The sequence below is a fragment of the Micromys minutus genome (assembly GCF_963924665.1).
Source record: "Micromys minutus genome assembly, chromosome: 3".
In the NCBI taxonomy this organism is placed as follows: Eukaryota; Metazoa; Chordata; class Mammalia; order Rodentia; family Muridae; genus Micromys; species Micromys minutus.
Genome location: NC_137972.1, coordinates 33,538,831 through 33,557,442, shown reverse-complemented (window position 1 = coordinate 33,557,442; position 18,612 = coordinate 33,538,831). Strand labels below are relative to the sequence as shown.

General features: G+C 39.5%; 1 protein-coding gene across 1 annotated transcript in view; it reads right to left on the bottom strand.

The window, feature by feature from the left end:
- Nucleotides 1-18,612, bottom strand: part of RAD18 (RAD18 E3 ubiquitin protein ligase) — a gene marked incomplete at its 3' end in the record, with an annotated part of 65,124 nt that overhangs the window by 41,015 nt on the left and 5,497 nt on the right. The window contains exons 3-7 of the mRNA XM_080914585.1: nt 15,263-15,324; nt 14,055-14,125; nt 7,578-7,915; nt 5,827-5,926; nt 2,196-2,380 (exon numbers count right to left, since the gene is read on the bottom strand). Of these exons, the coding sequence (XP_080770711.1) occupies nt 2,196-2,380; nt 5,827-5,926; nt 7,578-7,915; nt 14,055-14,125; nt 15,263-15,324 (756 nt within the window). The remainder of the gene's footprint in view (nt 1-2,195; nt 2,381-5,826; nt 5,927-7,577; nt 7,916-14,054; nt 14,126-15,262; nt 15,325-18,612) is intronic.

Sequence of the window (18,612 nt, the reverse complement as noted above, 5' to 3'; positions counted from 1 at the left end):
AGTATCTTCTGTGAACAAGAAATGTCATCTCCTTGTGAGTCTTCTGAGTCATGGCATAATACAAAAGCAAAAGTATTTACATTTTATCCAATGCATTAACACAAGTACCATTCTGGCACACTCTACAATAGTAAGAAAATATATTTATTATATTATATATATTATATTATATTATACTATATATTAGGGTTGGGTACAAGTTAAGGGCTTAAGCTATCTTCAAAAAGACTTGTAGTTCTGATTAGGATGTAGAAATCTAACAACAGCATCTCACTCGCTATAATGACAAGGAAGAGCTAGACAATCTATCCAACTATAATTTTGCTTGAATCCATCAGAGTTAAACAGCAAGTACATGCCCTAAAATACCAAAACAGGTGGAAAAAATTGGGATGGACCATGAGTACCAGGTGACAAAAAGCAATTCCCAGGAGATAGACTACAATGACCCTACAACTAAGATCCCAGCTAAACATTTTGATAGATTGCAAAAGGCCAAAGGTGGCTTCTAAGAAAGTTTAAAAACACTGAGAGGCTCAGACACGGGAACATCATTTGCAGGCTGTCTCTATAGAATGGCAGCACTCCCATTTTTCTGTATCCTTCACACTAACATGGCAGGAGTCCCAGCTGCAGACTCAGCATCATAGTCTTTGTCTTGCCTTCCCACCATGTCATCCCAATGAATGAGTTGAAATAAATCGTCTCTTACGTTGTTTTTTTAGCTATTTGATCATACCAACGAGAAAAGTAACTGATACAAAAAGTTAGTAAAGAACAAGATGGGTGTGGTGATACGTGCCTTTAACCCCGGCTTATGAGAGGCAGTGACAGGTGAATCTCTTGAGTTCAAGACAAGCCTGGTCTACAGAGCGAATTCATCCAGGGCTACATTAAGAAACCCTGTCTCAAGAAAACAAAAACCAAAAACTGAAACAAAAATTAAGACAGAACAATTTAGTCTGGTCATACTGTTCACAGGCTTTTGGAAAGAAGAGTGAAAGGCTGCAGGCTAGAGTCCTAGAGTACTCGTAGGACAGCTTGAGAGACCATTGTGGTTAGAAAAGAAGTCCAGAATGCTGAAACATGGACAATGTAGACTGTATCAAGAGGTTTCAGAGGGCAACAAGAGCTCTCTAAGAACTAAACTAGATGAGAGGCCATTTGTGTCATTCTCTAGCAAAGAATCTGATCATGTTCTACAATCTTGACTATTTCAGTGAGGCTGAATTAAAAAAAATAATAGGCTTTGTTTGGTGAAAATCTTACAATAGTATAACATTTAGGCTATGGCGTAACTACTGCTCAATGCATCATTCCTAATTCATAGAAAGCAGAACAAGAAAATATAAAAAATGTCCAATTTAAGAAGAAAGGAGATCTAGTATGGATAAATACTGGGCAGACTACTGGCTATGTAGTGTACACCTTTAGTCCCAGCACTGGGAAGGAGAGGCAGGTGTATCTCAGTGAGTTTGAGGCAAGTCTGGTCTACAAAGTCTAGGATAGCCAGTGGCTTGGGAAGAAGGCATTCAGAAATATTCACAGTAATTTTGGAAGGCATTTTCACTTTATGAAAATTTACCACACCACATACTTTGCTATTTATCATTATTCTGGTTTTTAAACATAAAACAATTCTAAATGTTCTTACCTATAAAGAACTACAAAATGTAGGCATGATTGATATATGGAGAATACTGGCATTTCTAGAAATCAGTACTAAGGATGGCTGTTTATGTATAATAATCACAATGGAAACATCCCCTGAGTTCTAACTACTTGCTAAGGTACTGTACTAGATGCATTCTATCACCTTGATAACTTATAGCATGTAGGATTATAACCCTTATTTCCCAGACGAGAAGACAGAAGTACAGAGATATGACTTGCTCACAGTTACTCTAAATAAAGTAGGAGTGGTGTATGACTCTAGATCTCTCTTTACTACCTTGAAATCTCTGGAAAGATACTCAAAACTGCCAATGATGGTTCTTCTGAGAAGAGTCCTGGGGCTATGAGACAGCCTGAGGGAAGACTGCCCTAGCACAGAGTTCAACAGGTTGCTCTTAAAAATTCATTTGCATATCTTATCTACTACCAAAAAGGTACTTATTAAAATTCTTTCTGCAGTTTACAATCTCTGAGCTACATACTTACTTTATCCAGAGATGAGCCCAGGTGTATTACTTTACCTGATTTAGGATGCAAAGCATCGCACTGGGCATTATACATGTGCACAAATTCCTGATGCCTTTTAATAAGCTGCTGTTTGTTTCCATGAATAGATAAGCCATGCTGTTTCAGCTTTTTCTTTAAATCACGATCAGAGAGCAAGTTATACACAGTTTTGGGCAACGGCTTCCTTTTGTGAGCAGAACTAAGACAAACAAACAAGAAAGAGCTTAAGATTACTGTGAATTCTCAAATATTCTCAGATAAACAGTAATTTACCTTCCTAACATCTGACTGACTAGAAGAATAGTTGAGACATTAAGATAAAAAAGAAGAGGATGGGAAAATAGTTTAGTCAATGAAGTGCTTGCTTCATAAGCATGAGTTTGGCCTTTAGCATGCATATAAAAAGTTGGGGAGGTAGAAACAGAGGCATCCTTAGAGCTTACTAGCTAGCTTGCCTAACTAATGACCAAGGCCAGGAAGGCCCCAGAACAAGGTAGAACAGACTCCTGATTATGATACCCAGGGTTGACCTCTGGCTTTCACACACATGCTAACATACACATGTACCCCCACACATGAGCAAGCATACCCACACCCACACAAAGGTAGATAGATGGGCAGGGTGTCAGCATAAGCATTCTAACTAGAGGTTCAACTCTAAGGCAATTAATTAGGTGCATAATAAGTAGTTTTCCAAGTGGTCTTCACAACTGCAATTATTTCAAAATTACAACAGCAAACCAGTACAATCTTAAGACTAACAGGGTTTAAAATAAAAAGATTGTTTAAAAATAAACAAATGGAGTTCACAAAAGGCTGTGCTCCTCAAATTTCAGGGGACCTCAGAACTACCAGGAGAGCTTGTTTTAAAAGAGGATGCTCAGTTACTTCCCTCACAGCATCTAAGGTAACTCTATGCAGTGGTGCAAAGGTCATAATGCGAGCACTATTGCCGCCAAGTATAGATATAACAGTCTCACTCACCTGAGGATCATTTCCTGACTAAATTATCTTTTTTTTATGTTCTAACAGTAAAGTCTGAAAGCCAGAAATAATTGCTTAATTGTGGAAGGATCTGCAACTTTAACAGAGTGTATTTTTCCAAAATTGATTTTATAATGGCATCCAACTGGACTCCACAAGATTGATGAAATTATGGTAAAATAAAAATCACAGGAGGTAGCAACAACTGAATCATTTTATAGTGTTTATGACAAGCAGAAAGGAAAGAGTGATTCATTAAGTCTCAAACTAAAACATTTATTTTATCAAGGACAGACTATTACATTTACAACTATGAAATTCTAATAAACATCTGTAGTGTTCATTGGCATTCACAATGAAAGCACCACCAGACATCAACCATCTCTATGAAGAATTTGAGACTCTGAAGCCAGAGAAACATGTCCCCATGCACGACATGGCACTGATCTTTTCTATGCTGACTTGGTGAAGCTGAATCACAAATGAGGGGTCTCAGAACCAGAACACCAATAGAAAAGAGCTCTGCTCTGAACCAAGTGACAGCTCCACACAGGATGGGCTCAGGGTTAGCAGTCACACTCAGCAGTAGCCTTTAGTGCTATAAAGGAGAGACTACAAAGCACAAAGACCCTTATGTGATCAAACCCCAGGCTAGGATATAACTAAACAGATTCAGGTCCATGTTTCGCTAAGTATGTCTGACAATTTATGAGGACAAAAAAAGAAACAGAAAAACTTGGGAGTAAAGCAAATTTAGGAAATTATGAAACAAAAACAACACCAGCAGCTATCTCAAGTACAGGATCTCTCAGCGGTCTACTGAGAGCGACACGGTATGGGCTAGTTCTAAGTTGCACTGGGGACCAACTGGCAAGGGTCTCTGTGCAGCCAGATTTGGAACACCACTCACAGAGCTAGAAGCAGTATAAGAATACAACAGACTTCTAAAAAGAGAGCAACCCAAACAAGATCATCAGTGCAAATTTCGCACTCTTCAGGGAGAAAATACTCAGCTTTTCCACCTCCAACTAACTCATTTTCTGGGGTGAAACAGAAGGGGAAAAAAGCAGATTATGAAATACTGACGGCTTAGAAGTCATCCTGGGATATCTCCTTGTATTATCTCAAATTCTCCATAACTAAGCACCATAACCACCTAAATCTGATTCCCATCAACAAACTGTGGGTATCAGAAGGCAGTCCTTGGGAACACAGCACTGCCCAGGCTTGTCAAGGACAGCCTATGCTGTGAGTTAGCAACACACTGCCACACTTCAGCCTTTGCAAGTACAGCCTGCCCCTTCAAACCTGCATCTACTCCAAACTGACTCAGAAATATTGAGTGGTGCCTTTTTAGTTTTAATAACTAAAACAGTAAGATGGCCCAGCCCCCTGAGAGAATGTTTTTGGGAGAATATTCCCAAAAAAAAGCCAATCATTCACTTCATCCCACTTTTCAGATATCACTGAAGTCTTTAGCCCCCTTCTCTTTTCTCTGGATTCTCACTGATTATCTCTAACTTTACCCCACTTCATTCCCTGTGCTAACCATTGTCCTGTTTACTGCCTGACAATGCAGGAAGACTGAAGCCTATATCCTGTTTTTAAAAATAAAATCTTCCTTTGATTTCCCTGCCCATGCTTCCTCCAACTACATCTCATCTACCATCGCCAGACTCAAACATGACCCTTCTGTTTCTTTACTGATCCCCAAAGTTCTGCAATTTAACTTCAATTAAAACACCAGTCCTTGGACACACAAGACTAGTTTCAGATTTGGTGACTCTGGTACACAGAGCACGCAGAGCAGCACAGGAGTTCAGGTACAAACCCGACCTCACACTTATTAGAAATGTTATCTCTGGGTGTTCTGGAGAGAAGGTCATTACATCCTGTACATACTCTCTGGCAAGGAGGGGGAAATTAGCACAGGGCTGGGATGACTCTGTGTAGCCTAAGCTGACCTATTTTCAGGAACCTATACTACTCTTGAGTCTCCTGTCTCAGCCTCCTGAATACTAGGATTACAGACACATATCACAATACTCAGCTAAAAATATTCTTCTGCATCATTTTTACAGGAGAGCATTATGCTACTGATCAGCCTATTCAAAAAATAAATTTTTAAAAGCTTACTGGCATTCAATTCATATAAGTTCAGCACCATATAAATACAGACAGACAAACATACACTAAGTGTAGTTTAAATTAATACTTAAAATATTACATTTTTAGTTGTTTAAAATTTACTTAAAATCTTAAAACAGATCCTAAGAACTAATGAAAGATTTTACATTCTTCAAATTTAAGCTGTCCTTGCTCTCTTTGGGCAAGGCCTCTGCATGATCATTTGAGAATTCTAAAAAGAAAATAAGTTTAAAAGATAAGTGAATTCTAAGTCACCAGTTTCTCTAAGTCAAAATGTAGCAGTGAGCAAGCACTAATCTGCTACTGATATGTGGCGGAGCACGCACTGAAGAAGGAAAAAGAGAAGACGGAGAGGGAAGCAGCATTAAAGGAAAACTCAAGTGGAAAAGAAAACAGGAGAACCAGTCACCAGGACAAAAGGAGTCCTTCCATTGTTGATATAGTTGATTCACATCTGTCAAGCACAGCAGCATCATGCAAAGGCAGGTCAGAGGCTATGCCCAGCTTTCTTACCTTCTAAGGCTCTCCTTCTTCTCCTCACGTGATAAACAACTATCTAAATGCTTATTGATGTGATTTTCTGGAATGCTGACCCCACAAACAGGACAGGACACTGCATTTAAAAGAAAAGGGGGGAGACTTTATTAGCCATAGAACGGGCAAAAATTAACAAACTTGCATCTTTCAGTAATTAAAAGCCAGAATCCCAGCTGATATGCTCTTAGAAAAAGAGTAAGAACAGGCAAACTAGTTCTAGTAACTAGCTACTTTGTGGGAAGTCACATGATCAGAATCCTGGGCCTAGAGACTGCAATTAAGTTTGGGAGTTAACACTTAGAAACAAGGTACCTGGAAACCATAATGCTGAGTTTCCCCAGGCCTGAGGACCATCTTACACAGGACAGAAGCAATCTCAACTCTGTAATGAAGTTCCCCTATGAGTAAAACCAAGGCTTCCCTGGCTTGTTAGTCTGGCTAACCACTGACCTCCCTGATCTCAGGCCAGGTGCACCTTATCAAAGCTGCAGCTTTGCAGGGCTGCAATGAATGTGGAGGTGTCCACCATGGGTTAAAATGCAGTGGCCACAGAAGGAAGGCTTGTGGCACCAGAGTCTCCAGACACCATACTTTGAATAGAACACAGAATTATATCTATTTTACATGTTATGGTCCATTCTAAGATTTCATTGGATAAAATAGAAAAAAATTCTACAAGAGTTGAAAACATGTCCCTCTGAAATAAAATCACAAGAAAAACCACAGAGTGATAACCAGGCTGAAATGTTGATACACATAATCAAAAAAAATTTTTTTAATTTAAAAACCTTAAAAATACAAGTACTGGGGGCGGAGAGATGGCTCAGTGGTTAAGAGCAATGACTGCTCTTCCAGAGGTCCTAAGTTCAAATCCCAGCAACCATGTGGTGGCTCACAGCCATCTGTAATGAGATCTGATGCCCTCTTCTGGTGTGTCTGAAGACAGCTACAGCATACTTACATAATAAAAATACAAGTACTAATAAGCTAATTCCAATTTTCTAGTAAACACTAGTGGGGGTTGTATGGGCTTGCTAACACACACATTCTTAGTAAAAGATAAGGTCACAGAGACTGGTCCTGAGTTTTCCAATGCCACCTCACACCTGGGTCTGTCACCATAAGGTCACTCTGCACCACTGCAGCATGAACACACCGGAGCTAGTACATAGACAAAGCAGGAGTGAATGTCCCAGCAATCAGTATGTACTGAACAGGTGACATCCGGTCAGTCTTCAGTCATTCTGTCAGCCTGAGTACACTGTAGGAAGAGTGAGATAACAAACTGGCTAGAGACATTCTGGGAGAGCCAGGAAATAAGGCAGGCTCACTGAAGTACATTTCCTATGCCAAAGGGTATTAAGCTACAAGCAGAACAGCAACGACATGTTCAACCACTGGTATAAAATGAAGGCCTCTTCAAGGGCTAACTGGAACTGGATGAGGGGACAGGGTTCCAAGCTAAAAACCAGAAAGCTACCACAAGAAGCATTAAGTATTAAGTATATGGCAGTTACTAGGGCTTAAGAGTATATTGGGTTCTGGGATTGCTAATCTATAAAAGACAATAAAATAAGCCCCTAACCATGGACTGCATCAATGCCTGAGATGTGGGGTGAAACCCACTCTGGTCTTTCTTACTCCTCCCATAAAAGTGCTGCCTACTAATCTCACATGAGTAAGACTTCCTTAAGTATAAAAGGGCATATATAGAAGTGGTTTCCTACCTTTGGTAGCCAGTTTCATAGTGGATGTAGAGGGTGTCACAGGCCCATTAGCATCCGAGAGTCCAAGTACCGCCTTTCCTAGAAGACTTGTCTCTTTAATCTCAGCAGAGGAGTTTATCTCTTTTTGAGGGCTGAATTTCCTCTCATTTTCTTTTCCCAACAGCTCAGGTACACAATCACCAGTTTCTTTAATCAGGAATTTATCCATTAACCTGTTCCCCTGTTTGACAGGGTGTTGGGTGGTTTCAGCATTATGTACTTTAACAACAACCTTCTTTGAGGTGGAAGACACAGGAGATATAGGCGGTGACTCTAAAGCAAACTGCAACAGGCGAGTCCTTGAAACAACAAACAAACAAAGAGATAAATAAGATGCCAAGTTACACATAACACCCTGAGTCTTCCTAGTTAATACTTGGTTCTTCGGAAACACAGAGCTCATGTCACAATTACAACCAAACTAAAAAGTTTCTTTTAAAATGAGAAATAAAGCAATAAATCAGAACTAAACGGCAGCTACTAGGACTTAAGAGCATATTGGGGTCGAGCTGCTGATATGGGACTTATTCTACAATGGCTAGTAAAATCTGGGAAAGACATGAAGCAACAGTTAGCACTACAACACAAAAGTGTGATCCCTGGGAGAAGAGACAAATGAAGTGATCCAACACTGACCCAAGACTTCATCTGGGGGCACTTTCTCAGATGTGTATGTTGAACTGACATCTAGGCAAGACAAGTTAACTCCCATCACAATTCTGGGCAAAGACGATGAGAATTAGAGGGCTGTGCTAGGCATGAGGGAGAAGGAAACCCCTCACACATCTGTAATCATCTCCAAACTCCACGGGCCTGGTAGGAAACAGTCATCATAAACAGATGCCAGAGACAGTGATAGAAAGATGCTCAGATTAGCCCAGGCAAAGTGGGAGTGCCATGGAGACCAGGGGCACAGAGATGAGATGTCAGAGGTCACACCTTAGGAAAAGGGACCGCTCTGTGCACAGAGAGTGTGTTCACACAAATGTCTTTACATCTGTATGCATAAAATTCATGTGTATGCATGTTATATATGTGTGTAAAACTAAAATAGAAACCAATAATACAAGGCATTGATACTTAACAAAACAAAAGCAAAGAGCTCATAATTTAATTGCTTGTCAGAGATCGCTTCTTGGCCTTTTGGCTAAGATCAAGTGTAATTGCTTGTCAGAACAAAATGCACTAAACTTTCAAAGAGTTCTTTCCTGCTGGTCTGGGTTTACCAAGGCACTACTTCTTTCCTTCCCTCCTTCCTTTTCTCTCTCTTTTTTTCCCTGTGCAGGGTGTCACTATAAAGCCCTAGCAGGAATAGAACTCACCAATCTGTTAAAATGCTACTTAAAAACAAAACAACAACAAAAACTCACAACTAGTATCAATCATCAGTGAAAACAAATGAGACATCTCCCCGGGGACTGAACAAGGTACAGCTGCCTACCACCACCGTCTCTCCTAAAACTGCAGAAAATGTCCTGAGTCAATGGGAAGACCAAGAATAAGAGCCAGGGATAAAGAATACAGAATAAATTTCATTCTCATAGGAAAAGTTAGATACAAGGTTAGTAAGAGGGCTGGCTCAATATTACCTTTCCCATTTTCATGTGTATTTAAATTCTTTCACAACTGAAAAAAGATAAAAAAAATAAAGAAAACTAAGCTAAGGGTGGTAGCACAAGCCTGTAATCTCAGCATCCGGCAGCCTGAAGCAGAAGATTCTCATTCAAGCATAACTTCAGTTACATAATGATGCTATGTCTAACAAAATCAAGAAAAAGGTGGGGAAAGGAGGGAGATTAAGCAAGAGGATGGAGATGGGAAGGAAGAAAGGAAGGAAGGAGTGAGAGAAAAAAGTTGGATGGAAGGAAAAGCAGGAAGAAGATTGAAAGAAAGAATTATGGTCTTAGGAAGGAAACAAACTACAAACAAACAAACAAACAAACAAACAAAACCCCACTGTGTTTACTAGTCTCTTTTCCTTCCAGCCTCTGGATTCAATAGAAAGAAGGTTCTGAAACAAAGCTTTCCTGTCACAGTAACAAAGGAGAGGAGACAGGATTCAAGCACTGATCAGATCCTTCAGCATGCTAGTGATAACTTTTTTGCCTTTATTCCATAACTTGGTGAATTTTAGCTTTCTTATTCCACGGCATGTCAATAAAGACTATGACAGACAGTAGCAGCAAGACCACAATAAACTACTCTCAGGGCTAAAATTAAAATCAATTAACTTAATCCAGTACCATTTACTCTTGTCAAAGAAGCACAGTAGAAAATAAAGCCTATACTCATGGACGTTACACAGTAAGGAAAAAAGAACACATTTATACAGTCTATGTGAAAAGTACTAATACAAAGGAACCTAAGGGCTGAAATGCCAGTCCATAGTAGAGGGATTCCACAGCACGTGGAAGAGTAAGGGCCAGCCCTACACTAGGAAAAAAATACATAAAGTACAATAAAACAAAATAAAATGCAGCTAAGCATGAGAAGATGAGATAAGATTCTTTATAGCTGATCAGAACGCCTCACTGCTACTAAGAGACACAGCAACTGTGAGAGCAGGTATGGAACAAAAGAGCACCAGTAGTAGTTTCCTTTGCACATGGTCAGTGTTAAGTTGCTCTTAAGAGACTCAAGGATAAATGGGAGATAGGTGGTTGACAGGAATCTGAAGTCTGGGAGAAAGGCCTATATGAAGACTTAGAAAAACATGAAAACAGATGACTCTAAACTATGAAATATTTTGCAATTCATATACCCTAGAATAAATTAGATAGAAATGCTAATTTCCAAACTGATGTTTACATTTAAATGGAATTGGTCATTTTTCCTTATGAATTCTTATCAAAGTGAGCTGGCACTGTAGAACCAAACAGGCATTCATGGACAGATTATGAACTTTTAGAGCTGGAAGACTAGGAATTCCTCAGAGAGGAATCAACATCTTACTGTACAGATGAGTAATTAAAGTCCCAGGAAGTTTTGCTACTCTGCTTCAGGTCATCTGGTTGGAAAGGCACACAAATTAGATCTCGGACAGCTGGCAGAGCCCCGAACTGCTCATCACACGGCTTCTTGCTTTGAATAAATAACTATGACTCAGCAAAGTATAGAAAAAGCTCCACAGCTTGTTAACTACACAACTAACCTCATCTCTTTAGAATGTGACCAAGAATCAAGACTCAAACTCTCTAGGTGCATAGAGACATAAGGCCACATACTGAATTTAGCTATACCACTGAAGTACTTGAAAATGTTTGTTCTGATCTGAAACATGCAAATAGCAGTTTAGAACCAGCTGATGAAGAAGGCAGATTAAAGCATATTCTTCTTTCTTTGATTTTATGTGTATGAATGTTTTACCAGCATGGTTTGTGTACCAGGTGTATGTGATGCCTGTAGAGACCAGAGAGAGGACTGAATCCCCTGGAAATGAAGTTAGAGACTTTTGTGAGCAACTGTGTAGGTGCTAAGAATCAAACTCCAGTCCTCTGAAAAATCAGTAAGTGCTCTTATGCTCTGAGCCATTCCCTCAGCCCCTACAGCACACTCTTAATATCACCGTAGAGCATCAATGTGTAAGGTGGAAATGCACAATAGTAATAGGAATCTGGTTTGGATTTCTTTGTACGAAGGACTATCCCAAAGAGAGTTATACACATATAACTCTCATCTGTAACTCTATCAAGAGCACCACTTATCTTTTCAGATGAAGACACGGGGGTCAAAGGGTAAATCTCTTGATTATAATCATAACTAGAGAATCAGGAGTCCAGTGCCACCTGAATGTAACACCAGCAATCTCTAAATGACACTACAACCATAGCCCATTTGTAAGATGTTAAGAATACTATCTGCTATAACTTATCTAAATTTAATTAAATGCTTTTGTTCATCTTTGACAATTTCATGCACGTGTAAGTGTACCTTTAACATCTTCACCTTCCACTATTAGCTCTCCCACACCTCTGAGCCCGTCTTCTCAGCAAGCTTACTCCTCCCATCCTACTTTTATGTCTTATTGTTTTTTTAATTCCTTGACCTACTGAGTTTATTTAGGACTGCTCAGATGAGTTTGGGTCTGGGGTTACTGGCACACAGGCAGCTTTCTATTGGCTACATCACGGAAGAAAATGACTCCTTATCCCCTAAGAGCCATCAACTGCCTTGAGGAAGGATGGTACTAAAATGTATATATTCTTACTTTTGGAGTACTAGAAGAAAACTCCAAACTTGATCAACCCTAACAATTCATAAAACCAAGGCCATAGATGGAGACTAACCCCTGTTAAACAAAGAAATAACACTTTACCAATTAGCTCAGGAATGATGCTATCCTAACAAAACGTAACAACAAAAATCTATTCAAAATAATAGATTAAGAGTTTTGACTAAAAAACACAGGGTCTTGTTATGTAACCCAAGCTAGCTTCAAACTCATGATCCTCTAGCCTTGACTTCCCAAATGCCAGGATGAAGGTGAGCCACTAAATCTGGCTAGGAACATGACTTTAAAACAAGCTAAGAAAAAGTGTATTCTTTGAAAACAAACACCAAAGGTCAAAAGAAAATATAAAAGAACGTCATCCTTGTATCTGAAACCTCAATTGTTTCCCATAACTTATCATTCAATTTAGAATATTAAATTTTTAAAAATCCAAATGGCATATAAAATGGTAATGGCAAATGAAAAAGACAAGAAATACAATCAACAAGCAATATAAATATCTTACATTTTAGTCATAAGATTATTATCCTTCCCTCATCAATCTTAGACCACAGTTCAAATAAATAATGTATCGATTACCTTGCTTCATCCCTACTAATTTTACAGATGCCGTACCCCAGGCACTACACATGATGAACATCTAAGACATGTGTACCTCAAGGATAATGCTAAGAATGGGAGTGCCAAAAAGGTAAGCCCAAGGAGAATGACAGACTCCATTGGAGACCTTTGAATACACACAGATACATAAGGTATAGAAGTCCAGGAGATGGCTCAGTCATTAAGTGGCTTTGGTGGAAATAAGGGGATTAAAGTTCAAGATCCAGAACTCCCATAAGAAGCATAGAGAGATGGCTCAGCAGTTAAGAATACTGGCTGTTTTTCCAGAGGTCCTGAGTTCAATTCCCGGCAACCACATGGTAGTTCACAACTATCTATAATGGGATCCAATTCTGGTGTATCTGAAAACAGCTACAGTGTACTCATAAATAAAATAGATAAATTTTTATATTAAAGAAAAATTAAAAAGTTGGGGCTGGAACTGTACTCCTGCAGCCCCAGCACTGGCAGACCCTTACAGCTTATTAGCTAGTCAGCCTACACAAACTTCAAGTTTATGTGAACTTCATTCAAGTTAGTGAGAAACACTCCTCCAAAATACAAGCAATGATCAAAGGAAGCCATCCATTATGGATCTCTAGCTTCAACATCCTCACATACACATGCAAGTGTACTTGCACACATGTGCATATATATCCATACTAACAAATATGTATATCACATTCACACATACCTAGGAAAAAACCTAATAGACAAGAGACTTCACAGTATACAATACAGAAAGCAATGACTTCAATAGGAGAATCAGAGAAACACATAGTTTGTTATTCTAGAAAAGTATATTATTATGTGGCCTCACAAAGAATATAGCTAACCAGCTAGTTGCTGCAATGGCATATTAAGAGAGTTCAGAGTACAAACATGATCATCTTTGTGATACAAATCTACTAAAAAAAAAGTGTAACTCTACTAGAAGTTTGAAGATATTTTTAGAGGCAAGGAAAGGTATCTCCAAGAATGTTCCAACAAGTGAAGAAGTCTCATACATGGACATGTGAACTAACAACATGATTAAAACAAATATAAGATAAGTTGGGTAAAAGATGCCTTTTTATATCCCTTTGGGTGGCCAAAATTCTATTCATACATTCATGCATTTGACAGTTAAGAGCACAGCTATACCTGAGAGCTTTACAGAGAAGCAGTTGCATGTCTCACATAATATACATATTACACATGCTGAGTAAGTCTGATTAAGAATTAATGGGTTAAAATATAACAAATAGAACCAATTACAAATCTCTGCACAAGGGGTTAATATACATACCTGCATAGATACATATATTCTCTAGCACTATCCACTACAAAGTCTTAGACGCTAACATCCCAGAAGCAACCCAACACCAACTAAATAAAGTGCCAATATACCTACACTTTAACTCTTAATTCTTCAAAATAGGAAGGTGTTTGGTAGAGAAAATCTTACGAGGACTTGTTAGAGCCTCCTCCCATGTGCAGTGGCTATCACCGCTTTCCCTTCTTTGGCTCACTATGTAACCCTGCACTCCCTAACAGAAAGGGCACGGGGAGGAGGTACACAGTAAGAGCAAAGGCAGTTAGAGGTTAGTCACCAAACTGAATCATACCGTGCAAAATTCATGCTTTTTACCAGTTCATCTAAGAGGCGATTATTTCTCAGGTCTGGCTCTGTTACTGCCTAGAAAAGAAAAACAACAGATGGAAAAGGTCAAAAACAGTAATTAACTTGTCACAACCTTGTTTTTGAAAATGTCTGACCTGTCTCCTGGGGCTCTCTGTCCTACTAATCTTCCAGGAAAACTTCAAAATAAAGTGAATTCATCCCATACTAACACAGAGCTTTGGCTAGTGAATCAGGACCTGTTAACCAGAAGCCTGCTAACAGCCCTCAAAAGCATGTTAAAACTATCTGCTATTTACTCTGACCAAAAAACTCAGTGAGCAAGGATTTTCCTTTAAAATGCTAAAACTCTAGCTTTCCCTAAATTACTTAGAAACAACAGAGAAGCTCTTCTAAGTAACAACACCAGGAGAGAGGCATTAAGCTCTAAGAAACTCGGGACTACAAGAGAAACATCAGTACTGCAGTACGGATGTTATCTGGAATGCCTTGGTGCTAAGTCCACCTCGACAAAGGCAGCAGGCGGTGACAAAGACCTCAACTGCTCTGTTTCTGACATGGGAAAACAGTTTAGACAAACTCAGTAACATCCTGACACAGTTGCTTACTGGCCAGAGTGGTCACACCAGCTCCCTGCAGCATCCTTTTCCAGAGACCTGTGCATCTTCTTTCTTTACCCCAGATATGAGTTTAATTTCCCATTTCATCTTCCTCTATCTGTTCTCACCTCAGGAAAAAGTCTTAGAGATGGACAGCACACTTGTTGATGTTTGTTCTGAAGACGAGTTTGGGAGGGTGGTAAGAGACCAGGGAGGCTTGGGTGAGCCCAGTCACCATGAATCTCTTGCCTCCTCGACAAATAAATACACACACTAGTCCTTCACAAACAAAGAATCCCACCATTAGTTTGCATACAAAGTGAGAAATTATAAAAAGTTAAGAGCCACAAAAACACAAATTGTAGGAATCAAAGAGTATTAGAGGTTTTTACTTCCTAAAATACATTAGGGTAATCAAAAACCCTGATGAGAAGTGGAACAAAACCCATGTCTCTTATGTATACTTAAGAAATCTTCCTGGAAATGTTCAAATAGTTTCATTCAGTGACTACATATCATCCCATGCACTTCTGTGAACACGCATAAAGCAAAAAGTTGCCCTAACCAACAAAATTTAAAATAAATAAAAACTTACCACACAACAAGTTGGGCACTGAGTTTTATAGGACAAAAATTTTCTTATACAGAGAGAACAATCTGCAAAAAGACACAAAATGTAACATAAGAAGTTACGCGTTTCAGTGAGGAATCTGACTTACCACAGCGCTGGCACATGACTAGAACATGCCCATCATTATTTCATCCCAAGTTTCTAGTGTCTTCCTGCTCCACAAGTACTTACATGCTGATCTAAAAAGCACTGTTAAGGAAAGACGGCACCTCTAGGACAGTGACTTTCCAAGTTCTCACAACTCTGTAAGCATATGCCACTCCCTCTTGGCCCCCTTTGTGAATCACAAGGACACACAGAAGCCCTAGGCTTATTTTATACACATGCCAGATACCTAGTATGTCCCACTTGAAAATAGAAAACTTGAAAATGGAATATATAGACACAACACATCCCAGGTTATTAAGTGATGATTTCTAAACCCTAAAACTGTGGGCCCACAACCCCATGCTTAACAAGCATGTGGGTGATAGTGGGTGATAGGGGCCAAACAATACACAGGGGTTTTTTTGTTGTTGTTGTTTTGTTTTTTTTGTTTTTAAATCTCAAATACCAACAAGTCATAGAGCAGCTACATTACAAAGTTAAACGGGAAATAATTATCTACTAAAATTTTCATATCTGAGGCGCATAAAACAAAAACTACTGGGTGTAATAGATGACACTTCTATCGTTATAATTGTGTGATGGTGGCTAAGTTCAGGTGAATTAAGGAGCCTTGTTAAAAACAAGTCCATGTAGCTGAAGAAGCAAAAAACAGTGTGATTTTGACGGTGCAAGTTCTCATCAGTATCGCCAGTTCCAACAACAGTACTTCAAGGGGTAAAAGGAAAGGATAAGTTATGGCTAAGTACAAGACAGAAAACAGGTTCAGCTCTTCTGGGCATTTCAAAGAAGCTGGAAGTTGCCATTCAGCTGAGCAACTTGAAAACCCAACAGCTCTCCCTAGATCCATGGAAAAAGCAAGGTCATAGGCTAAACTGCTGCTACCTGTCTCCCAGAAAACCTAGACAGGCAACACCTCTGGGAGGAGAGACCACAAGCAGAAAGCACCTCCTGAAGCAGAAAAGAAACCTGTACTGGAGCCACCACCAAAGAGAACACCTGCAGTGACTGACCACTGCTGGACTGTGAGGGTTGGTCTCAGGAGTGAGATAGTGCTCTGACAGGCCTGACCATGATGGGTTTAGGAGAAACTTTGAACTAGGGAAGCAGTGAAGTGGGGTTTAATGGGCCATCCTTATAGTAAAAGACGGTAGTGCTGAGAGCAATGTAAACTATGGAGGCCCAACTCAAAAGGTTTTAGAATATTTGCAACATTTTGTGATATATTGGCAAAAAATGTTAACTTTCAACACTTGCCTTAACATTTTGCCTGAAAATAATAGATTAATTTCCCTAGTAAGGGCGATTTTAAGACAGTCAAATACCGACTTTGTCAAGTAGTTCTTAGAAATCACTCTTGGATCCTCAAATTAAAAACAGCAAAAATACTAAATGTAGTTTGAAAAGGAGAAAATTTAATGTCAGCGTCAAGATTAAAGAAAGACCTGTTATACAATGAAATAATGGAAGGGGTGCTCTCAGAACAAGACCCCATGTAGCTAAGCTCCCACCCTGTAAAAAGGAAATGCCTGAGGGATTTTCTGGTGCTAAAAACAAAGGAAAGCTTCCATAATCTTAATTCAAGGGGGGGGGGGGGGTAAGGGTGGGGGTGGGGAGGCAGGCTCTATCCTGAGTGAACAATAAAACTTGGGATTCTTGCTTTTAAGTTATGAAGATACACAAGCAAAGTGGTTGTGGAATCTTTCTCCAGTGCTAAAGACAGCCACTGAAGCCTGTAGAGAGACTCTTTATATACTGTGCAGAAGTACTACCTGTCAATAAAAAGCACATGACCAATGAGCTGAGGCAGGATTAGAAGGTGGGTCATCCACAGAGAAAGATGAAATTCTGGGAAACAGGCAGGTGAGATTCACTCTGAACACTGAAGGCAATGGTTGCATGAACTGAGAAGAGATACCCAGCCAACCATGTGGAGGGGACTCAGGACAGAATAAATGGGTGATTCAGTTATGAGGTAGTCGGGGAACACACAACACTATTGGCTTAGGTACTTATTCATATATAAGAACTCTCAGAGTCATTATTTCAAGGAACTAAGACTCAAAGCAGAAATGCCAAAGGTTAGAAGCTAGGCATGTGGCAGGGGAGTCCCAGCATGAAGTCCCTAAAAGGCTACTGCATAAAGCTGTGAAAGTGAAGCCTGGACCCTGTTGGAGATCCCAAGATGTTGGAGGTGCCAGAGCCATGGATATCTGCCAAATTGAGCTAGCTGTATACATGGCATGGAACTAGCCCAAGAACAGAGTGTTGCAGTCAGCAAAGCTGGAAGGGAGGAACATCTGACATCAGACATAGAGCTACAGAATTTGGAGTTTGTCCTGCTGGGTTTCAGTCTTGTGCTGGTCCAGTATATTTACTTACTATAAGCCTTTTCCTCCATTTTGGAATGGTAAGGTCTATTCTATGCCACTGAATGTTGTAATTATGTAATCCACTTTTTGGTTTTGAGCTTACAGATGGTTACAATTAAAATACTGCCTTGGGTTTCAAAAGAACTTTGAACTTTTACACTATGCTGAGATTGTATAAAAAACTATGGGACTTCTGAAGCTGGACTAAACGCATTTTGCATTATTATATCACCATAAACCCATGGGGACCAGAGAGTAGAATGTGGTGATTTCAATAAAAATGGCCCCATAGGTTCATATATTTAAATACTTGGTATCCACTTGGTGGAACTGTTTGGGAACAGTTTTTGGGAAGGATTAGAAGGTATGGATTAATATAATTATAATATAATTGATATTTATTTAATACAAATATAATTAGTTAATATTGCTTGTTGGAGGAAGTGTATCACTAGAAGTGGACTCTGAAGTGTCAAAGACTCATGCCACTCCCAGTTAGCTCTCTGCCTCATAGTTACATCTCTAGATGTGACAACTCAGCTACTGCTCCAGCACCAATCCTGCCTGCCTGCCTGCCACCATGTTTCCCACCATGATTCTCATGGACTCTAGCCCTCTGAAACTGTAACCCACAAATAAACTCTTTATGATATCTTATCACAGCAAGAGAAAAGTAACTAAGGCATACAGTAAGAAGTCTCCCAAGCAGTATTTTAAGTCACAAATTCCTAAATATTCCTGCTGAGCTCAGGCACCTACACGGAGAGCTACTGCTTTTAACTTAATTCCCAGACCCTACTCTCACTTGTATTAACTCAGTGGATTGGGCCATTTTTA